The 25,395-nt window shown below is 39.9% G+C and overlaps 1 protein-coding gene across 1 annotated transcript in view; it reads right to left on the reverse strand.

Annotated features, from left to right (window-relative positions):
* Positions 1 to 25,395, reverse strand: part of LOC124550916 (atypical kinase COQ8B, mitochondrial) — a 134,167-nt gene that overhangs the window by 108,066 nt on the left and 706 nt on the right. Inside the window, exon 2 of the mRNA XM_047125710.1 lies at positions 11,953 to 12,040. Within this exon, the coding sequence (XP_046981666.1) occupies positions 11,953 to 12,040 (88 nt within the window). The remainder of the gene's footprint in view (positions 1 to 11,952; positions 12,041 to 25,395) is intronic.

Below are 25,395 nucleotides of genomic sequence, written 5' to 3' on the forward strand. Positions count from 1 at the left end.
CCTGAGACTGGTTTTATGCATCTCTCCATGCTACTCTATCCTGTGCAAGCTGCTTCATCTCCCAGTACATACTGCAGCCTACATCCTACTGAATCTGCTTAGTGTATTCATCTCTTGGTCTCCCTCTACGATTTTTATGCTCCACGCTGCCCTCCAGTAATAATTTGGTGATCCCTTGATGCCTCAGAACATGTCCTACCAACCGATCCTTTCTTCTAGTCAAGTTGTGCCACAAACTCCTCTTCTCCCCAATTCTATTCAATACCCCCTCATTAGTTATGTGATCTACCCATCTAATCTTCAGCATTCTTCTGTAGCACCACATTTCGAAAGCTTCTATTCTCTTCTTGTCCGAATTATTTATCGTGCACATTTCACTTCCATACATGGCTACACTCCATAAAAATACTCTCAGAAATGACTTCCTGACACTTAAATCTATACTCGATGTTAACAAATTTCTCTTCTTCAGAAAAAGCTTTCCTTCCCATTGCCAGTCTACATTTTATATCCTCTCTACTTCGACCATCATCAGTTATTTTGCTTCCCAAATAGCAAAACTCCTTTACTACTTTATGTGTCTCACTCCCTAATCTAATTCCGTCAGCATCACCCAAGTTAACTCTACTACATTCCATTATCCTCGTTTTGCTTTTGTTGATGTTCACCTTATATCCTCCTTTCAAGATGTTGTCCATTCCGTTCAACTGCTCTTCCAAGTCCTTTGCTGTCTCTGACAGAATTACGTCATCGGCGAACCTTAAATTTTGTATTTCTTCTCCATTGCTTTTAATACCTACTCCAAATTTTTCTTTTGTTTCCTTTATTGCTTGCTCAATATACAGACTGAATAACATCGGGGAGATGCTAAAACCCTGTCTCACTCCCTTCCCAACCACTGCTTCCCTTTCATGTCCCCCGACTCTTATAACTGCCATTTGGTTTCTGTACAAATTTTAATTAGCCTTTCGCTCCCTTTATTTTATCCCTGCCACCTTCAGAATTTGAAAAAGAGTATTCCAGTCAACATTGTCAAAAGCTTTCTCTCAAGACTACAAATGCTAGAAAAGTAGGTTTGCCTTTTCTTAATATAGCTTCTAAGATAAGTCGTATGGTCAGTATAGCCTCACGTGTTCCATTATTTCTACGGAATCCAAACTGATCTTCCCCGAGGTTGGCTTCTACTAGTTTTTCCATTCGTCTGTAACTGATAATTCGCTAATTTTCACATCTGTCAACACCTGCTTTCTTTGGGATTGGAATTATTATATTCTTCTTGATGTCTGAGGGTATTTCGCCTGTCTCATACATTTTGCTCACCAGATGATAGAGTTGTGTCAGGTCTGGCTCTCCCAAGGCTGTCAGTAGTTCTAATGGAATGTTGTCTACTCCAGGGGCCTTATTTCGACTCAGGTCCTTCAGTGCTCTGTCAAACTCTTCGCGCAGTATCATCTCTCCAATTTCATCTTCATCTACATCCTCTTGCTTTTCTATAATATTGTCCTCAAGAACATCGTCCTTGTATAGACCCTTTATATACTCCTTCCACCTTTCTGCTTTCCCTTCTTTGCTTAGAACTGGGTTTCCATCTGAGCTCTTGATATTCATACAAGTGGTTCTCTTTTCTCCAAAGGTCTCTTTAATTTTCCTGTAGGCAGTATCTATCTTACCCCTAGTGAGATATGCTTCTACATCCTTACATTTGTCCTCTAGCCATGCCTGCTTAGCCATTTTGCACTTCCTGTTGATCTAATTTTTGAGACATTTGTGTTTCTTTTTGCCTGCTTCATTTACTGCATTTTTATATTTTCTCCTTTCATCAATTAAATTCAATATTTCTTCTGTCACCCAAGGATTTCTACTAGCCCTCTTCCTTTTACCTACTTGATCCTCTGCGACCTTCACTACTTTATCCCTCAAAGCTACCCATTCCTCTTCTACTGTATTTCTTTCCCCCATTCTTGTCAATTGTTTTCTTACACTCTCCCTGAAACTCTGTACAACCTCTGGTTTAGTCAGTTTATCCAGATCCCATCTCCTTAAATTCCCACCTTTTTGCAGTTTCTTCAGTTTTAATCTACAGTTCATAACCAACAGATTGTGGTCAGAGTCCACATCTGCCCCTGGAAATGTCTTATAATTTAAAACCTGGTTCTTAAATCTCCATCTTACCATTATATAATCTATCTGAAACCTATCAGTATCTCCAGGCTTCTTCCATGTATACAACCTTCTTTCATGATTCTTGAATCAAGTGTTAGCTATGATTAAATTATGCTCTGTGCAAAATTCTACCAGGCGGCTTCCTCTTTCACTTCTTCCCCCCAATCCATATTCACCTGCTATGTTTCCTTCTCTCCCTTTTACTACTATCGAATTCCAGTCACCCATGACTTAAATTTTCGTCTCCCTTCACTATCTGAATAATTTCTTTTATCTCAGCATACATTTCATCAATCTCTTCATCATCTGCAGAACTAGTTGGCTTATAAACTTGTACTACTGAGGTAGGTGTGGGTGTGGTAGGCATGGGTGTGGTAGGCGTGGGCTTCGTATCTATCTTGGCCACAATAATGTGTTCACTATGCTGTTTGTAGTAGCTTACCCACACTCCTATTTTTTTATTCGTTATTAAACCTACTCCTGCATTACCCCTATTTGATTTTGTATTTATAATCCTGTTTTCACCTGACCAAAAGTCTTGTTCCTCCTGCCACCAAACTTCGCTAATTCCCGCTATATCTAACTTTAACCTATCCATTTCCCTTTTTAAATTTTCTAACCTACCTGCCCAATTAAGGGATCTGACATTCCACGCTCCGATCCATAGAACGCTAGTTTTCTTACCACAGTTTTCTTTCCTCTTATTCTGTATATTTAGTAATTCGAATTTTACTTATGTGGCAGCTGTCAAATAATTTTCAGCCTCTGAGTTTGTATCATGGCAGCACCCTAACACCATCTGCCAGCCAGAAACAGACACCTATCCAGGTAAAACCAGTCCCAGTAACCCTTCAGACTGTCTGCCATCCATATGACAGCCACGTTACTTCATGGCCCTCGTATACCACCAATAGCAGAGGTCATGTGTCAGCTGCTCAGCAAACAGAGAGCTGCACACACTACATCGTCACAAGTTATGCTAAAACTGTGTTGACACTTGCACCAATCAGCATAGCGTCACTTGTCGAACAGCATGTGAGAAGCCGCACCTATCTGTCATCTCCCAATAGCGGAGACCTAGGCAGGTGTGATAAGTCAGATTGTTGATACTGGTTGCAGCTTAAGAGACAAGGATGGGTGGAGAGCAACAGGAATGGAAACCAGCATCACACCACTGATTATCGAAACAGACGGTGATGATGGCTATGATGACGATGACGACGACAACAACATATAATGAAGGCTTTCATTACTAGTTGTCTTAGATGCTGGCAAATCTTCCAAGTTAAGTGTTTCTGTGATTAATATAAAGCTTTCAGGTTTCCAGCAGAGTGAGTTTGTTGATACATTGTTTACATTTCCTTAACAGTCCAATTGTGCACTTCTTAAAACTTGTGAAACCCCTCTGCCTCTACTGGGTGCTGATGATTTGGATACTGTGCACCCAAAAATCCTGTCACTTGTAGTGATAAACACCACTCTATGGAAGTGATGCAGTTTCCTACAACTTCTTACTGACAAATAATACTCGCTATAAAAGTAGTTTATATAGTAAAAAAATTATCAACAATATAAGAAGGAAAAGACAGATTGTTACTCACCCTAAAGATGGCATGTTGAGTTGCAGGCAGGCACAATGAAATGACACTTACACATTTAGCTTTTGGCCAAAGCCTTCTTCAGAAAAGGAAGCACATACATTCCATTACACAAGCAAGCACAGCTCACGCATTCTGGTCTGAACTGCCAGACATGGTGGTCATGTATGCGTGAGGTGTGCTTGCTCCTGTGAATGAATGTGTGTGTTTTATTTTCTGAAGAAGGCGTTGGTGAAAAACTAAAAGTGTAGCTGTCTTTTCGTTGTGCATGACTGCAAATCAATGTGTCATCTTTACAGTGAGTAGCAATGTATCTTTTCCTTATATTGTTATGAAACAATATGTCTAATATTAATCTTCATCTCCAAGGGCACTACAGCTGCATATTTATTAAATGAATGTGCCATTTTATTGGCATTCCGACTATGGCCAATAAAGCCTAATGCAGCAATTTCATTTGTATTTCCCAACCAACAGGTAAGATTATTCATATTGTATATACACTGAATTAAATATTAAATTTCCAAGCTCCTCATTATGGTAAATCCTTTACAAGTTTTATTTTTTTAATTTACTTTATTGGTTCTTTTTTCTTTGTGGAAAGTCTGATTACTTTACAAATGAGTTAAGGTGTTAAATATTTGATGTTAAACATGTAAGTGACAAAAATTTGGAATAGGTTTGAAATTATGCTTTAAGTTTGTCAGAAGTCACTAAGTCTTCTCATTGTGAAACACTCTGATATAGTTGGTTAACTTGCACTCCATTTTAAGTAAACGTTTCTCTGAATCTCACTGTTTGTGCTGTTATATCTCCTGAACTAGGTGTCATACAATGATACAATTTTGCAGGTACATTCAGTGGTATATATGAATATTGTCTGCAACATGTATTGCAAACAGAGTCAGTAGTAAAGAAGTAATAAATTAAAACATCATGTCTGATGCCGAAATTTTACAAAGTGATCAACTTTTTTTTAAATTTCAATATTTTGTGGCAGGCGTCAGTGAAAAAAAGTTTCATTAAGGTTTGAAATTATGTTTAAAGCTTGTTGGCAGTCACTAGGTACTCCCATTCTCAAATACTGGATGATTAAAATCTAGGTAACGTGCACACTGTCAGTAACAATGCCTCAAGACAAACTCTCTATTGCTAACTGTAATGCCTTATCATATTAAACTTTTAACGTAAGATTATACCTTTCACTGAGTAGATTACTACACCATTTTAAATTTGGTTAATCTGAAAATAAAATGTTTTGTTGCCCCTGGAAGTAGTTAGATAGGCATCCTGAAACTGGTACCAGGTTCTGGGATAGTCACTTAGTAATTAGGCATGGTGAGGTTGTGAACGTCACTCTTCTCAAATTCTGAATTGTTGCTTCGTGAAATAGTATTTGGCAAACCATAAAGTTATTCTTAACATGGACCTCATCTCTGCAGCCATTCTTGTGCTGGAATCTGGAAGCTTTAATCAATTCTCACTTTCTACTAAATAATAGAAAATGTTTCTTCCAATAACAGTTACATTATGCTCTTTGTTACAATTGATGGTATATGTAACACCACATCTACAATGAATGTTCATACATTCAATTTGATGTTACATAAACCCAATCTGACCTACCAAAAGACAGTTCTGTACAAATCTGCTGGATAGAACAAATTATCACATCTCCTCCGTGATGTCAGCACCATTGTCAAGGCATCCCCTTTATTCAATGGTGCACATCACTTCTCTAAGCTAGGTTGCCATAGTACAAAATAACTGCCGAGCCAGTAGGTAGCACAAGGCATAGCAAACTTGCCATCATCATCCTGCCTTGAAGATGTGCAGCATCCATCTGGGTCAGTGTACATGCACAAACAGTAACAAACTTACAAACTGGTTGTGATTCTAAACTAATTATCTAAATAAAAAAATAATTTCACTGTGGCAATCATTATTTGTCAGCTAGGTAGACATTGGGTAACAAATTGCCTTACCAAAAATTATGCACTCTCAGGTTTATTCTTTCATCAAAGTCATATTTTTGCATGTTTCCCACCTTACATGCACCAATTAACTGTTGAAATATCAAGAACTGTTAAATTTGTAAACCAGAACTAATGTGAACACAAAATGTAGTGCTCTCTCATTTTTATACACATGGCACCTTCTGTATGTTGCCGTCCTTTCATTAATTTACTTTCACATAATTGTGTTCCCCTTTTCATAAAAGAAATATAGTGTCTTTTTCTACAGAGTTAATTGCCGGATAATGGCTTAAAAAGCTGAAACTGATTGTGAAACGAAATAAAAGTTTAATTATAACAGCCCAAGAGAAAAACGTTACATTTGTGTGTCAGTTTTATTTTACAGTCCATGTGAAGAGCTACACTGAGTGGTGATGTGCATAATCAATACAGGACGGCAGACATAGCGACTTAGCGAGAGGAAACACCTGCTCGGATGCAGTTACAAGAAACCTGTGGATGCCCATCCTGCCCTGAGGATGCGCCGACTTCCCAAGAAATTTTAATTCAACAATAATGCTGCAGAAAGTTAGAGGGATTTTTCTAGAATGAGAATGATCTTGTAACCAAGTATTAATGTGCCCGATTAGTTTGAACTGTCAATCTATTTGAAGCACTGGGAAACACATTAAATGCCAACTTACAGCTGGTGTGGAAAGTTTCTTCCTGAAATGCTGTGTAGAAGAAATTATTTTTTTGTAACTTAAAGTAGTGATTATGGCTTTGGTGATGGTGTCCAGAAAATCAATGTGGGAACTGCACAGTCAAACCATTAGCTGTTATGTTACCTTCTATATTGGTATGACTACCGACAAGTTATCAGTTAAGATCTAGTACCTCCCGCCGCGGAAGTCGAACACGCGCCAGAACAAATGGACGTGGTCAGCCCATGGAGGGCTCCGCGTCTGCGGCGGCTCTTCCGCGCAGCGGCTCTTGCGTAGTGGGGGCGCCACCGCTACACCACGTGCAGACCGCGGCCAATAGCGGCTCCCTCCGGTTTCGTATATAGGAACCCGCTCTGCCCTAGTCCAGGCAGTCTGGTACTCGCTCTGGATTGCGTCTCTATCTCGGCGGTACTGCGTTCTGGTCGTTGCTCGTTGTTGACATTTGCCTGGATCTGGTTCCGAGTGGATTTACTGTTGGTGTTTGGTGTTGTGGTTTCTACAAGCCTCCGTTGTTTATCTCTTCCTTGTTGTGTCGGTCGTTGTCGGTTGTCGTTGGTCTGTCGTCCGACTCTTCCATGTGTTTACCCGATGGTGCGTGCTCCACTGCCGGCGGCTTCCCCGCCTGGCGGCTCCAATCCCCTGCCCAAGGCGTTCCCATGGTTGGTTTTGGTACTACATAAGATAAATGCGCACAGACAGAGGATGCATGCTGGCAACACAAAATAAATATCCCATTGCAGAGCATGTTCTAAAACATGACAGTTGTGACATAGGTACCCGTTTCAGAACAGGTGCCGACACCATTTCTCTGAACTACCCAGGTCGGAATTGGCACTACAACACGTTCTTCATTCTTTCCACCCACCTGGCTCTAATTTCTGTTAATTTCTTCCGTCAAAACCTTTCCTTTCAGTAATTATTCCTTCCTTTTTTCCCATTTAGTTTTCTATATCTCTTATTTTCTGACCTGCCTATTTTTCCCTAGCCCCCACCTCGAATGTCTACCACTTGGAATGCACTTAACTTTGTGGTCTTAATTAACTCATGCAAGATGTTTTATCAGTAATCTCTGCCTTGTTTATTTCCCTGTCTTACACCTTTAAGCTCCGAGATTTTCAAATATCACCTAGCGCAGTCCCCAACGGTCAGTATTTCCTTCCCATCCCATCTTACCAGTAGACATTCAAGGTGAGGGACAGGGAAAAATAGACATGTCAGAATATAAAAGACATAGGAAAACTAAATGGGAACAAAGAAAGAAATAACTACTGAAAGGAAAGGTTGTGACAGAATAAATTAATAGAAATTAGGGTCAGGTGACTGGAAAGAATGAAGAACAAGTTGTACTGCCAATTCCAACCTGTGTAGTTCTGAGGAATGGTGTCAGGAGAGTATCTAGAGGGGATGCCACGTGTTGTGAAACAGGCAACTATGTTACAACTGTCATGTTTTAGAACATGCTCTGCAACAGGATACTTATTGTGTGTTGCCAGAATACATCCTCTGTCTGTGCCCATTTATCCTAACTAATAATTATGCTACCAGCTGGGATGGGAAGGAAAGGCTGACTGTTGGGGATTGAACCAGGCAAGACTTGAAAATCTAGGAACTTAAAGGTGGAAATAGGGAACTCAACAATACAGAGATTGCCTGGCAGATTAAAACTGTGTGCCCGACCGAGGCTCGAACTTGGGACCTTTGCGTTTCGTGGGCAAGTGCTCTACCATCTGAGCAACCGAAGCACGACTCACGCCCGGTCCTCACAGCTTTACTTCTGCCAGTATCTCGTCTCCTACCTTCCAAACTTTACAGCAGCTCTCTTGTGAGGAGAGCTTCTGTAAAGCTCCTAGATTTAACACACTGTACGGATATGAAATGGAATGGAATGATCACATAGGCTCAGTCATGGGTAAAACACGTGGTAGACTTTGGTTTATCGATCGAATACTGGGCAAATGCAATCAGTCAACAGAGAATGTCGCTTACAGATCACTCGTGTGATCCATCCTACACTATTGCTCGAGTGTGAGAGTCTCGTACAAAACACGACTAACGTGATATCGAACATATACAGAGAAGGGTAACACAAATGGTCACAGGCTTGTTTAAGCTGTGGGAGAGTGTCACAGAGATGCTTAAGTAACTGAACTGACATAACTTGAACTGTTCCGAGAAAGCCTCTTAACAAAGTTTTGAGAGCTGGCTTTAAATGACAACACCAGGAACATATGACAACCTTCTACATATCACTCAGATGGGGATTTGAGGATAAAATAAGACTAATTTCAGCATGCAAAGAGTCATTTGAACGATCTTTTTCCCATGTATGAGTGGGTCAATTCCAACAGTGACTCAGTGATATTATAATCATAGGGTACAATGTTTTTTCATATACGCGAAGTGCACAATTTTACATTTCTGAACATATAAAGCAAGTTGCCAAACTTTGCACTACTTTGAACAGGAAGGAATTCTAACAACTGGTACAATGGGACGTACTCTCTTCTATGCACTTCACAGTGATTTGCAGAATATGAAAGCAGATACTGAAGTCCTGGCAGGGCTGTATTTATGCATACAATATCTAAGCCACAGCTTAGGTGCTCATGGCACAAAAATTTAAAATACAAGAAAGGTGTCCACTTTCATACCATGGTGTGGGGCTTCTTACAATCATAAAAGATGTAGATGTCATTATTTTGTATGGAATTTTCAGCTGTATTTATTAACAGACAGCTGAGAGGAATTAAGTCGGCATACACCTTTCAAATCCAGCAATTCCTCACATCAAATTCCTACTGGTGCTCGGTCAGACAGGTGGCTCTTCACCTAGTACAGATTATAAAGGTTCTGAGGCTGAGGAAAACCTTTCTGAGATAATGATATATTGTGAGAAATGTGAAAGATGTCTTAAGATCCACAGTGTCCGATGGCTTATCGAATCGTGACATTGCAGCGAGGTCATACGACCACCGTCAGCATTTTAGAGGGAAATTCAAAAGTCGAGTAAAAAATGCTTCTGTTTAAAACATGAGCATATTTTTATACAAATAATTTTGGCATAACCATTGTTCCACTGCCTATTGGACATAATTTCAAAAATTTATCAACATCACTATTACACCCGTTATGAAGAAATTTGAAGTAGTACGAAGTACAGGTGAAAGCCAACTGGCTGTAAGGATTATTTCAGAGTTTGGTTTCAAAGCTGATGGCCTGGGAATGTATTTTATTTGAATTAGACCTAAGTAAAATATACAAAGGCTACTAGCAAAGTTTTGCAATACGACACAACAGTAAGTCACCGGAGGCCGATTGTTGCTGTGTTCTGAGGATACTCCATACTTGCATTGTAGCCATTGTGCTAAGTCTGTGGGTGCAGTCTATGGCAACGTGGCCATGAATTGAGATTTGTGCAGTTTTGTGTACAACTTCATGTGTGGTTTAAACATAGACCAGTGCTCTGATGCAATGACTCTTGCACTCAGTGATGTGCCTCCACATCGTACAACTATATTCTTGCTACAGAAAATTCCACAGAGGAAATTTCACTCTGGAGGATGCTGAGAGAACAGAAAGGCCACACCCATCAATTGTGGAGGAAAACATTGATGCTATGAGGAAAATGTTAGATGAAGACAGGCAAGTGACATATAAGCAGATAGAGGCTAGCTTAGGCTAAATGCACCAGCAATTTGTTCGATTCTGCATGATCATTTGCAAGTAAAGAAACTTTGTTGTCTGTGGGTGCTGCATAGACCGACAGAAGAGCAGATGACATTATGTGTGACTTGGCGCCAGAAGATGTTAAAAAAGTTTTCTAAGATTCCAGAATGTGAATAACACCGTGACAGGTAACAAGACTTGGCTGTACTATTATGACATGCCGACTAAGATCAAAACAAAGTTTGGGTCTTTAAGATGACAACCCATGGCTGTCAGAAAAATCAGAAAATCCTGATTGTAAACAAGAAAATGGTAGGTTTTTTTTTTTTTCAAATCAAGTGGAATTGTGGAGTGTGTTGTTTTGGATACAAAGAAGACAGTCAGAGCTAAGTGGTACACTGAGCAGTGCCCGCCCAAAGTCATCCAGTCTTTGAAGAACCTGTGACCGAAGTCTAGAATGAACACTCAGTTCCTCCATCACGACAATGCTCCAGCTTGCCACACCAGAGTATGCGCCGAATGAATGAAACTTGTTGAGCACCCTCCTTACAGTCCAGACCTTGCTCCTTCTGACTTTGCACTGCTCCCGCATGTGAAAATGAAGCTGAAAGGAGTGCAGTTTTCAAGTGATGAGGACCTCCTAAGGGCTTGGGACAACATGTGTGCCTTACTCCCTACAGAAACTTTGGAGAACAGATTTAGGGATTGGTTTCAGAGGATGGAGAGATATATTCAATGTCGCGGAAATTACTTCAAGAGAGAGGGGGAGAGAGGGGGGGGGGGGGAGAGAGAGAGAGAGAGAGAGAGAGAGAGAGAGAGAGAGAGAGAGAGAGAGAGAGAGAGGGAGGGAGAGGGAGGGGGGGCATTGGCGGGACAGGTGTGTGCAGGGCTGGAGTGGGAGTAAGGAACTAGCAAACATTGACATGGCTGTGTGTGGGTGAGCTACCTGTGTGTGAATGTGTGTTTTGTTTTTTTGAAGGACTTAGATCAATAGCTAATAATGACTTTTTTTACAAAATGTTGCTGTTCACAGCACCGTTAATAAATCATGTTGACTACTTAATGATTTCAATTTTTCATTTTTTAATTCCATGAACTCATTAAATTTAAAATTTTGGACAAGTAAATAATGAACTTTTAATTTGAAAATTTCTCTAAAATGATATTTTTGCAGCTGAATTGTCCCAAGATTTTTCCCTGTAGTGCCTGCACTACCAAGTTCAGCTTAGCAGTCTACTAATGGTAAATACGTAGGGAAATTTCATGACATAGCGCACATAACAACAAAATTATTCAGATGGTATATTTCCAAGACAAGCACAGAGGCAAAGCTTAGAGGAAAATGAAACAGAAAGCTACTAAATTTTCCATTCTAAGAAGGCAGAGGCAAGGAAAGACAGAGGAATGAAGGAAGGAAGGCGTATAGGCGAAAAGAAGAGGGAGGGGTGGGAGAGGGGGGGGGGGGGGGAGACTATTTACATTAAGGCAACAAGCCCTCAGAAATCAATGAGCCTTGTCTCTTGCCTTAAACTGTTTGACTTGCCTAAGCACCACAATGGGAAAATCTGTCTTATTATCCTTTCTGAATGGTTTTTACTATTCTGTCAGTCTTTTGACTTTCTTCCTTTTTACATAAACAGTAGACAAATTTAAAAGCCGACAATTTCTGTCCTTTTATTTTGCAAATTTGGAGTTCTCTTTCAGAATGTATTGGTCTGATCTGTGCATTTTCTGCTATGTAACTACCTTTCTTTAATTTTTTCCTGATTTTCAAATAACGAGAGAAACAGATAATAGCATCTATCTAATCATAGAATAAAAGCAGACATGATACTTGGCAAATACCTTGAGAATATTTCGCATATCCTTTCACACCTTCAAACACCATTGATGTCCTCTCAATTGTTTCAGATATCACCTTTGATAATTCATTCTGCAAAGAAAGATACATGTTTTTATAAGAAGGCAAATTAGCATGGATGATAATTACATCTTAAAATACAAGAACACATTTTCAGTTTTGTTGTCATATTCAGGCCTTTTAAGTTAATTAACGATGGCATAAGCTACTAATACAAGCTTCCTACAACTGATGAAGTACATCTAACATTGCTATTGAGAGAAAGAAGTTAGGCAGCAGATGAATCAGGAATTGGATGCTATGCTGTAGTTAGATTAAAATAACTTTCTGACTGTGATTTCAGTGAGTTTGGGGAGGGGGGTAGGGTCTAGAGGTCAGTCAACCTTAAGTTGTGTCTCAAGTGCCACCATCCCCCCTCCCCTTGTGATAAAACTATTTAACTTCTACAACTGCATCCACCCTATGAAAACCACTATGAAGTGCATGGCAGAGGACACATCTAAATGTACCAGTTATAGGCCTCCTTCCCATTCCATTCACAGATGGAGCACGAAAAGATTGTTTAAACATTTCTGTGTGTGCTATAATTACTCTAATCTTGTCCTCATGAACACTACATAAGCGATATGTTGGGGTTGTACAATGTTCCTAAATTCATCACTTGAAGTTGATTCTCGAAACTTTGTAAGCAGGCTTTCTTGGGATATTCTGTGGCTATCTTCAAGTGTCTCTCAGTTCTGTTTATTCAGCACCTCTGTGATGCTCTCCTGTGGGTCGGACAAGCTTATGAACATCTGTGCTGAATTCCTCTGTATGCATCCAATATTCTCTGTTAGTCCTATCTGATAAGAGTCCACTACATTTGAGAAACTTTCCGGGATGGGTCAAAAGAGTGTTTTGTAGGCAATCTGCTTTGTAAATTGATCGCACTTTCCTATTACTTGACAAAGGAACCAAAGTCTGCTGCCAGCTTTGTGTGTGACTGAGAATGTGTGATTGTTCCCTTTCACATACAGTACTACCATTCTGTGAGTTTAAAAGTGAGCAGTTTTAAATTTCTGTACACTTAAGGCATGTAGCCACAATCTGCACTAATTTGAAATCACTTCAAGATCAGTCTGAACAGCTGTGCAGTATTTCATTGTAGATAACTGCATTGGATGCAAAAAGCCTGAGGTACACCACTGCCGAGACTGCTAAGCACAGTGACTGCAGAGGGGTCACAGCTACCACCCACGTCTCACGGCAAATGTGGACTGGCAACGGACGGCTTCCTCCGTACCTTTGACACACTGCAGCTTTTTGGACACAAGCTCCTCTCCTCAATTCATTCCTCAATACTCAATCTAAAATCCCTCAAAGTTTCTCAGTTTAGGTATGCCCTGAATAGTGGAAAATTGAAAGGTTGTGAATACTAATGTTAATTGGAATTTACATCTCCGAGTCCATATACTGTGGTAAATTATACACGAGCCAGTCACATTAATGTGACCACCTGTCAATAGCCTGAATAACCACCTTTCACTGCGTGGACTGCTGCGAGACATGCAGGAAGAGGGTCAATTAGGTTCTGGGAGTTATTGATAGGGATGTGGAGCCATGCTGACTCCAGTGGTGTGGCAAACTGTGCTAGGTTTCTCGGCTGAGGATTCACGGCGCAAACAGCCAGACCAAGATGGTCCTATGGACTCTCAATTGGGTGTAAATCTGAGTAGTTTGGTGGCTAGGGGAGTATGGTAAACTCATACTTGTGCTCTTCGAAACACTCATGTACCCTGATAGCTGTATGACACGTTCATTGTCCTGATGGTAGATACCACTGTACCAAGGGAAAACAAATTACATGTAGGGGTGGATATGGTCTTCAAGGATAGTAACATGCTTGTGTTGATCTACCGTGCCTTCCAGGACGACAAGATCATCCACGGAATGTCACAGAAACATTCCCCAGAACATAATACTCTGTCCTTGTTTGCTTTCAGATGTTTCACCCCTTACAGTCCAGAGTAAGATAAAATGCAATTCACCTGAAAAGGCTGTCCACCGCCATTCAGTGGATGTCCAGTTCGGCACTGGCATGGAGATTCCAGACTTTATTACTGACAAACAGCAGCCACCGCGGGTGCACGAACCAGGCACCTACTACTCAGGCCCACACTCAGCCATGTTCACTGAACAGTCATTGAGGAGACACTGTTGGTAGCACCTTGGTTTATATGGGCAGTCAATTGCTCAAGTTGCGGATCTATTCACCCATACACATCTCCACAGCCGTCATTCACCACTGTCGTCTATGGCCTGTGATGCACCACAGTTGCCTTGCTGCCGATTTTGGATGGTGCCATTTTGCCACGCATAGTATAAAAAAACCACAATGCCACTCAAACAGTTACAAACTTGATCACACACGTGTTTGTACAGTCTTCTTTAGAGATGAGCTACACTTCCCCAGAGATCTCTCTATACACACAAGTCAGTAGCCACCTTAGCTGCATCTGACTTCACACGTCCATTCCATTTCACATCACTTGCAATGTTATAACTAGACACTTAATCTACGTGAGTGTGTCAAGCCACACATCATTAATACTGTTTTTTAATATCACAGTACAGTGTTGCTACTCATCTGCATTAATTTACATTTTGCCACATTCAGACTAGCTCCACACAGGGTCAACTTTGTAGTGCTGCTCAGTAGTTCGAGAGCAGTGCTTCCAATGACACTGGCGGTCCAACCAAGTGCGAGTGGCACTCCAAACACACCTTAATGGTACATTTGCAGCACGTTAGTGGCGCTGCAAACTCTGATCCAATTGTATAAAATTGTGACTAATAAGTGAAGGATATTTCATTAAATGTTCAACAAGTTTTGCCACAAATTACAATAGAAACTTGCTACCTTCTTCATTATTTTGTTGGGAACAGAGATGGATGTAAGTTTGAGGACACACTTTATGTTACTGGACTGAAGGATGAGATGCCAGTACACAGCTATCTATATGGAAATATTGCTATATGCATCCGAACAGCATTTGCTGATTACTTCACGAATAAAAGGACACGGAACTGACAAACATACTTCGAATTTGAAATCGAGATAATTATGCAGCTGAGCTTGTTTGCTTAAAATACAACTTTGCACATACTGAATTTGCATAGCATTGTAGCTACTACAATATTTGCTGTGTTATTGTTATTTGCTGGAAATAAACATTATTTTTCTTACAGATTATGTTTTCCTCTGTTGCGGGCAAGCTAGTGAAATTTGTTTCGAATTTCCCAATTATGGACTACCACATATTATTCTTTGCTATCTTATTGCTGTAATCGTCATGTTTCAGATCTCATATGGCAGGCCACTTTTCAGTCCCGATGGTAAAATTTCTGTACTGATGTCTGGTTGCACGTTCCTGTATCTGACGCCATTGTCTATGACAGTACAAACCTACCATTTCCTCTTAGCTGCAGCTATTGCACCCTTGCATTAGCAGTGCTGCATTCCTGTGCTTGAAACATTAGTGAGGCTGTGGAGCAGCCTGAATACTACCATTATGTTCATCACATAGTCACGAGCGGAGCCACTTTCTGCAGTCACCATTTGTGGTGAAGCAGATCACTGAGATGGCCAGCAGCGACACCATTCAATTGCTGTCACTGCATCTGAAACTGCCCACATATCTGCAGCAGACACCACAGGCATTGCTGCTTAGTGGCTATGTATGAAGCGGTCCTTAGGCCGAGCTGACATTCTTGACACCAAGCGGAAGTTCTGTCCAAGTAATCCTGAAGCCTCCTACAATCCCTTGAAGATGACACTTTCTCGTAAACTTCACAGTTGTCAGCAACTGTTACCGATTGCTGCTCACACTACCAGTCACACTGTCCGTGTACACAGAGAACAAAAGCAATCCTACCACACTTCCCTGGAGCACTCCTAGTGATACCCTTGTCTCTGATGAACACTTGCTGTACAGGACAATGTGCTGTGTTCAACTACTTAAGAAGTCTTTTGGTCACTCACATTTCTGACATATGCTCAGACCTTCATTACCTATCTTTAGTGTGGCACTAAGTGGCACTAAGTAAAACACTTTCTCGAAATCTGGGAATATGGATTCTGCCTCTTGCCCTTCACCCACTGTTCGTAGGGTATCATATGAATAAGTTGGTGTTTCCCCCCCATGAATGTTGTTTTATAAATTGGTGCTGATTTGTGGACAGAAGCTTCTCTCTCTTATGAAAGTTTATTATTTGAACTTAGCATATGCTCAAAGAATTTTGCTGCAAAACCAACATTAATTCTGCGCATCTATTTTTTATCCTTCTTATATAAAGGAGTCCCTCTCACTTTTTCCAGTTGCTTGGGACTTTGCACTGTGCAAGAGATTCATGATAAATGCAGGCTCAGAAATGAGCTAATGGTGAAGAGTGCACACCATAAAATCAAACTGAAATTCCATCGGACTTGGCAATTTATTTTTTTCAACTTTTCAGTTGCTTCTCAATGCCAAGGGATGCCTATTCTATGTCTACCATATGCAACAGTCAAATGACGGTAAACCTGTATGATCCTCCTATGTGAATGATTTTTAAACATGAGACAAAAGTGCAGCTTTCCTTTTTCTGTCTTCTATTATCACACCACACTGGTTGATGAGCGACTGAGCAGAAGCCTTCGACCTGCTTAGTGATTTTTACATAAGACTACAATTTTCTACGCTCCTCACAAGATCTTCCACTATGTTTACTGCAATCTCGCGACTGGTCACATAAACTTGAACAAAGCACTGCAATAGTGCTAGCTTTTAGGAGAGTTTCCTTTATCTGGAGATAATAGCAGAAAAAAGGAAGAAGATTGTTGTCGTTGATCATTGCATGAACCCACTGAAGCAGCCTTTCCCTACAAATTATGTTACTGCAGTAGGGTATCATGGAAACAGTTTTCTGAGAAAGTGTGATTATGTCAGTTTTAGGAGTACAAGATTGCCTGGAAAGAAGACACCCATCTTTGTCAAAAATATCTAACACAATACTGTCTCAAGTTAAAAAGGATACTGGATGAGAGAGGAAAAAAACACTAAATGTTACCTTTTAAGTAATTAAAATTATCTATAATTGAAAATAAATGTATAAAAACAAGGAATAAAAATATGAACAACCGTATGCATGACATAATGCACACTCAAGCACAAGTGAATAAGTAAGTAAGTAAGTTAGTAAATTAGTTAGTTACTTCCTGTTCCATGAATCATTTTGCATGATAAATCATCATGATGTGGAACAAGTTGTGGTGTCACCGCCAGACACCACACTTGCTAGGTGGTAGCTTTTAAATCGGCCGCGGTCCGCTAGTATACGTCGGATCCGCGTGTCGCCACTGTCAGTAATTGCAGACCGAGCGCCGCCACACGGCAGGTCTAGAGAGACTTACTAGCACTCGCCCCAGTTGTACAGCCGACGTTGCTAGGAAAGGTTCACTGAGAATTACGCTCTCATTTGCCGAGACGATAGTTAGCATAGCCTTCAGCTAAGTCAATTGCTACGACCTAGCAAGGCGCCATTTATCCTTTGCTATGTATCTAATGAAGCATGTACAGTAACAAGACCAATGTTCACCAATTGTGGATTAAAGTTAAGTATTCCAGTAGCTACGTACTTTTCTTTATAGCATTCATTACGTATCCTGTTTCAGACCTCACGCCAGCCTGCGTGAGTTAAACGCGTGCCTTTCGGTTACCCGTCACTGTGGATTGGCTGTCTTGCCAGTCCACAACACAAGTCATTTTATATTCAAATTGCAAATTAATTTGTGCATTTATTTGAAATGAAAAAAAGATATACAGATTGAATTAACAATTCCTACCTTTCACCTTTTATACACTACAAACACAGAAATTCTTCAATGGAATAGAAGGAGTTGTCAAGAAGAAACATTTTCAATTTATTTTAAAATTTTACCTTGCTGTCAGACATTTTATATCACTGGGAAAGTGGTCAAAAATGTTTGTTGCATCGCTGTGCACCCCTTTCTGTGCTAAAGACAACCTTAATGTTGAGTAATGAATGTCATTTTTTTCTTTTAGTATTGAAATTATGTACCTCATTATCCTCTTGAATTGTAGTGGATTATTTACAACAAACTTCATGAGGGAATAAATATACTGAGAAGCAACAATCAGAATGCCCAACTCCTTAAACAGATGTCTACAAGATGATTGTGGGTGAACACCACTTATTATTCTTACAGTATGTTTTTGGGCAATGAAGACCTTCTAGCTTAAAGATGAATTACCCGAGAATACTATTCCATATCACATTACTGAATGAAAATAAGCAAAATATGTCAACTTACTGATTTCTCTCTCCCCAAAATTTGCTGTGATTCTAAGTGCAAATGTGGCTCAACTAAGTTGTTTTAGGAGTTCCATAATGTGTTTTTTCCAATTTAAATTCTCATCAATACGGACACCTAAGAATTTTGAAGTTTCCACCCTATGTATTAATTCATCACCATGTGTTACACTGGTGGAGTACCCCTAGAGGTGCAGAACTGAATATGTGTCTTTGAGAAATTCAGGGTGAGACCATTCGCAGAAAATCAGTCAATGATACTTTGTTCACCATTTCTTCCATTTTTGTATGTATACTGGGAGTGATTACAATACTGGTGTCATCTGCAAAAAGAACTATTTCTGCTTGTTGTTCATTAGATGATAGATTATTTACATATATGAAAAACAGTAGAGGACCTAAGATTGATCCTTGGGGAACCCTATACGTGATTTCTCCCTAGTCAGAATTATGTCCCTGGATTCTGTTGGTTGAATTACTACTAAGTACAGCTTTCTGAATTCTTTTGGTTAGATATGACATGATCTATTGGTTGGCTTTACCATCAATACCATAAAACCACCATTTATCTAGGAGTATTCTATGATTCACACAATCAAATGCCTTGGATAGGTCACAGAAAATACCTATCGGTGCTATTTTGTTTTTAATGCTTGTAATATCTGGGTGTGAACATGTAAATGGCATTCTCGGTAGAGGAACCCTTCTGAAACCCAAACTGTGATTTGCTGAGGATATTACTGTTGCCAAGGTGAGATATTATTCTAGAATACATCACATTCTCAAAAATTTTGGAAAATTATGTCAGCAGCGAAATAGGTCAGTAGTTACCGACATCTTTCTTATCACTTTTATTAAAGAAGGGTTTAACAATGGCATACTTTAGTCTCTCTGGAAAAATGCCTCAAGTTAGTAATGCATTTCATATTTCAGACAATACTGGACTTTTCAAAAAATTTTAAAGTTGACAATACTGGACTTATTACATGGGAACAAATATTTAGTACTCTATTGGAAACACCATCAAAACCAGAAGTGCTTTTATTCTTGAGAGAATGTATGATCCTGTAAATTTCAGAAGTAGGAGTTGGTGGCACATTCATATGCTGTAATTTTATGAGAATTACTTCTTCAACATATTGCTGTGATCTTTCTCTTTAACTGTTGGTCCCTATCCTTTCTACTATGTTTAAGAAATGATTATTAAACAGATCTGCTAACTGTGACTTGTCATTTATAACCCTTACATTTAATTCAATAGCAATGTTATCCTCTTCTGTGGGGGTCGACCGAAGCGTCCGGTCCCACCCGTCGGCTTTGACCCGTGACGTAAGGCTGTTGTGGTGTGTAACGTCACAACGGCGTGGAATTTAGTTTGCGAGAGTGGCGTGTTTGTAGGTGTTGTTTTGATGTGATCGGTGGTGCTCTCTGGTGGTGTGTTATGTGATGTTTTATGTTTAGTTTGTGTGTGTGGAGTGTTTATAGGTGGCGTATTGTTGCGGTTGCTGGTTCTCTCTGGTGGTGTGTTTATGGATAGCGTGCTACGTGGTGTATGGGGTTCATTTGCGTGATAACATTGCATGTGTATGGTATCAGGACTGTGCTTTCAGCGGAATATTTTTCAGTGAGTTAACGATTTTAGTTTTGTTATTTCGACATTATTGTAGTTTTTTCCGTTCATCGTGTGGGAATTTTGGTAAATTGCTTTTTTTCTGTCTTTGGTAGGTATGGATATAACTGACTAGGCCAACAGTTTTCGGTTGTCGTCGATGATGGGGGACAGTGTGTTGTCTGTGGTAGAATTTCTTCAACTATTCCGATTTTTGGATGAAGTCGTGAAGTGTTCAGTATGTCGTGAAGATGTGAGGCTTACTAAAGTTCCGGTGTCTCGGACCAGGGACAGCTGTATGTCGAGATGTCTTAAGGATAACAGTCAAGGGAAGTGTTCGATTCCAATTTTGTTGGTTTGTTGTGTTTTTTGAGGTAGTGGTGATTGTGGATGTGGTTGTAGTTTTGGGTTTTGTGATTTGGTATCGGTAGTTTCTGTTGACCTATATAGGTCAAGGGAAGTGTTCGATTCCAATTTGTGGGATCAGGAGCTGCTGTTGAGCTATATAGGTCAAGGGAAGTGTCCGATTCCAGAGGATATTGTTTAGTGGAATTTGCGGAGTTTGGTGTTGTCAGTTTTTCATCATTTTGTGTGGTTTGGTATGGTGGTGTGTCTAAATTTGTTTATATTTACTTTGTCCCCAGCCAAAAACCACCAATTTCCCACACTCATCCCATTAGTTTCACTATGTTTTTTGTGGAACGTGTGTGTGTTGGTTTTTCGATGTATTTTCGTGTTTATGGTCATGTTTACATGATGACGTCATAGGCGCCATATTGGAGTCATAGTGTATGGTCGTTTCCGCCATATTTGTGACTTCATGGGTCAAAGAAGACGGGTGGAATCGGACGCTGCTGTATTTCCCTTCTGTGGTTGGTTGTCCTGTCTCTTGATACATTATATTCCATATTGCCTTAACTCTGTTGTCAGATGTACTGATTTCTGACATTGCGTGCATGTTTCTTCACTTTTTAATAACCTTTCTTAGTAATTTTGAGTAATTTTGTAGTGCACAGCTACTGCAGGGTCTTTACTTGTTCTAGCCAAAAGATACATTTCCCTTTCCCTTTCAAACTTAGATAAAACAGTGGTAGTCCAAACATAAAATATTACTTTGTGGGGTGAAGATTAGTCTAATAAAAGGACTAAACCTTCCTTGCTGCACACTAACAGAGGCAAAAAAACTGTGGAAAGGAGCCAAAGGCTGTTAAAATCTGCTCTCTAATAGCTTCAAGACAAGTCCAGATTACTCAAAATTTTAAAACTCATGCTACACTCATCAAAGGTTTTAATGACGTTAATCACATACGGGCATTGAAATGAATCAGTGGTAACATGTGAAAATTTATGCTGGACTGGGACTCAAAGTCGGATTTTCCACTTAACACGAGCAGTCACCTAAACTACTTCAGACATCCGAGTGCACTCCCCATCTGAGCCAAATACCCAGCCTGTTACACCATATACACAAGGCATCACCTACTCATGAGAGAGAGAGAGAGAGAGAGAGAGAGAGAGAGAGAGAGAGAGAGAGAGAGAGAGAGAGAGAGGGGGGGGGGGGGGGTGGGTGGGTGGGGGTGGGGGGGTTTTTGTGTGTGTTTTTTTTCTTTCAGACATGTCCGAAAGAACAGACACCTTATTTGATCTAGCGGCTGATCAAATTCATTGTCAAAGTTTTTAATGACATTACCTGCATTTGAGCATTGATATGAATCGATGGTAACAGGCGAAAATTTGTGCTGGACTAGGACTCGAGCTCTGATATCCTGCGTAACACATGTTAAGTGAAAATTCAGATTAAAGTGCTGCACAAATTTTCACCCCTTACCAATCGTTCATTTCAAGCCCAAATGTGGCGAACCTCAGTGAAACTTTTGGCAATGTATTTGTACGGTTGCAGGGTCAAATATGGTGCCCATTCTTATAAAATCATTGTTTGAAGTAGATGGCATATTTCCAGCAAAACCATTTAATGTCCTCCAATCAGCACTCAAATAACATTCACGACACTGTCCTGTAATCATCAAAAAGCTGCTAAAATCTTAGACTAGGGAGAGTGGTTGTGTCACGTAGTGAGCGAGAGGATCGGGGAAGAGGGGCTGGCGACGTGGAGGCAGCAGTAGGAGTGAGAGATAGGGATGTAACACACAGGTACCACAACTGGCGATAATAAAGTGGGATCAGGTTGTGAGGGGGTGGCAGAATAAAGGAAGGAGAGACTGCCTGGAAGGGGTGCGGATGCAGTGGGTTAGCAGAGACTCAGGCCAGGAGGACTGCAGGAATGAAGGATGTGTTGCAAGGATAACTTCAATCTAGGTAGCTCAGGAAAGGGTTGTAAAGCAGCCACTGAAATCGATCATGTTGTGAATAGCAGCTTGTTTTGACAATGGGTGGTCAACTCTGCTCTTAGCCACGGTTTGGCAGCATGATTTATATGTTATATTGAGACCACAACAAAAATGAGGGTCATGTGGTGTTGTACACCACATTAAAATTCTACAATCTGCCAGATAATGATATATAATTGAAAGTAGTTCCAGAAGAATAAAGATTTTAGCAGCTCTGTGGAACTTGCACACAAAAATGTCTTATGAGAGCTGTGGATCACGATTTAAATGAAAAACAATATTCAGTTGAAAAATGGCATTCTGTTCTATTGACACCATATGTGTTTGTTCTGAGGCTCTTCACGATGTAAAAGGAAGTCGTCAGTGAAAGGACAATGTCCTTCCAAAGCCAAGCCAAAATGACCATGCCTTGTCTGAGTGACTGGGCAGAGCCACAGATGGCCAGAAAAAACAGAACTATTCAGGTATTGTTTTTTCATCATTATATATCAGCACGAAACCATGCAATCCAGGAAATTTCAAATTACAGAAGTTGCATTTTCAGAATACAGAAGGGTATTTTAAGAATTATATCTAGTATGAATCCACAATACCCTCCACAGGCCTTCACAGTATGTGTATAATCATTAATGTGGGGAAGGCGAGCCAAAGGTTGCGTTTCATTGGCAGGACACTTAGAAGATGCAACAAGTCCACTAAGGAGACAACTTACACTCCACTCGTTCGACCTCTGTTAGAATATTGCTGCGCGGTGTGGGATCCTTACCAGGTGGGATTGACGGAGGACATTGAAAGGGTGCAAAAAAGGGCAGCTCGTATTGTATTATCACTTAATAGGGGAGAGAGTGTGGCAGATATGATACGCGAGTTGGGATGGAAGTAATTAAAGCAAAGACGTTTTTCGTCGCGGCGAGGTCTATTTACGAAATTTCAGTCACCAACTTTCTCTTCCGAATGCGAAAATATTTTGTTGAGCCCAACCTACATAGATAGGAATGATCATCAAAATAAAATAAGAGCTCGAACAGAAAGGTTTAGGTGTTCGTTTTTCCCGCGCGCTGTTCGGGAGTGGAATGGTAGAGAGATAGTATGATTGTGGTTCGATGAACCCTCTGCCAAGCACTTAAATATGAACTGCAGAGTATTCATGTAGATGTAGAATGCCTTGTCATTACCAATATTTCTCTCTTCACAAAAAAATAGTGAAAAGCATGAATATAACATTAAAATCAAAAACAATCTCTACAAAGACCTCAAGTCATCTAACATTAGTACAAAAAGGAATCAGATACATGGATACAAGTGTATTCAACAACCTAGCAGTAAATTAAACTGAGTGGAGTTTAGCACCAAATTAAAGAACTTCCTACTAGACAACTCATTCTACTTCACTGGCAAGTATCTTAACAGACATGATTAAATTTAATGTTTTAGGTTTATGCACTTTGGTAAAGTAATGTATTTTTTTTCTTTTTTCACTGTACTACACTCAAATTAAATTAAACATACAGTCCCATTCCCACATCTCTGAGACCACTTTGTGTGGGATCCATGGAATACAATTGACATAATGGGGCCACGAGGTATAGTCGATCCTAATCGTCGGCTTTGAACAGTGACACACTGTTAGTCGCTGCTGTGACATCACCTTCTGGTGTGTATTTTCACAGACTGGTTGTTAGGTAGCAAAGCCAGTGAATCGTGAAAGCAAAAAACCTGGTGGTGGCGACACACTTCTCTGTGGCTTAGCCCCAGGTCTAGGTTAGGTGACAGAGCCAACAAATAGCAAAGCAAAAACCTTAGTTATGCTGACAGACTTATCTGTAGCTTAACCAGTTTGAAGAAACTGGTCACCTATATCACATTATTGTTCCCATGTTGTTTACGACATTTGTCAGTTGTTTCCTCCATCATTAATCAAAGCCTATAACTATTATCAAGTATTCCTGTTTATCCATGTAATGTAATATGGTGAGTAGCTCCCTTTACTCATTACATTGCTTGAATTAGTTCATTAGTTCCGTGTTCCATTGATCACTTTGCACAATAAATCCTAATGTTATCAAATGAATATTAGGCCTCCCAGAAAATCAACTAAGACTCTGAAAAAAATCCACTGCCCTTCCTTTTACATAATGCTTCACATTGAACTTTTACGTAACTTAAGATGAAACACTATCACCTACCTTTTTACTGATAAAGTTAAAACCTTTATCAGGCGAACATTAAATTGACTGGTATTTTCACTCCCAATCCAAATATACTGACAAAGTTTGAGAAAGAATTGCTAATAGGGCATTGTTTACTTTTGGTTTCGAATATTATGGCTTTTTAGGTTCTTGATGAATGTCTACCAGTAAACTGTTCTCAAGTTCTGCATCAGAGTGTAAAATTCCATTCTGAAGTGTAGCCTGGGGCACATAGTCTACACATAAATTTTTACTTTTAGTATTATGGCTGTGAATTTCACAAAAATCTCACAGTGAGAAGGGATATGAAGGGCATTCTCTTAACCTTTTTCTAAAATACCAACAGAAGCAGTCTACATGATTTGTCCTACACATGGACCAATGTTAGCATTCATCGTTGCTATTCTACATCGATGCCACCTCAAGGGGTCAAGTAAGGAGGCAAGCCTTAAAAAGTTTGGCATAACAATCTGATAAATTTTTGCATTTGTATAGCTGAAGATAAAGATGTGTAACAATAAATATAAACAAGCAATATAAAAATGCACTGAATTAGATGATGGGATATACATCATCATCTTAGCCAGTGACACTATCACCATATGAGTGTACCCTTTAAATGGATGCAGTATGCTGTCCGTCACCTGAATTTTTTAAAAATTACATCCATGTGTAAATTAGAAAGAAGAAAGCAGGGTAGAGGATTAACAGTTATTGGAAAGACATGGGGTTCAAATTGGTCTCTTATCATAAGTAAACCATTTCCCTATACTCTAAAAGCAGCGTTGAAATTGATGAAAACATTTTTCAGCTGACACCTAAAGTAAATAAAGTAGCCTATGTATTTTAATAAGTTTGAACAGCAATACCTGCAGCAGCAACTACTACACCGTTCTGGGGATACTTTCAAATATATAGCAAGCGTGTTGA

This window comes from Schistocerca americana, chromosome 9 (genome assembly GCF_021461395.2).
Source record: "Schistocerca americana isolate TAMUIC-IGC-003095 chromosome 9, iqSchAmer2.1, whole genome shotgun sequence".
In the NCBI taxonomy this organism is placed as follows: domain Eukaryota; kingdom Metazoa; phylum Arthropoda; class Insecta; order Orthoptera; family Acrididae; genus Schistocerca; species Schistocerca americana.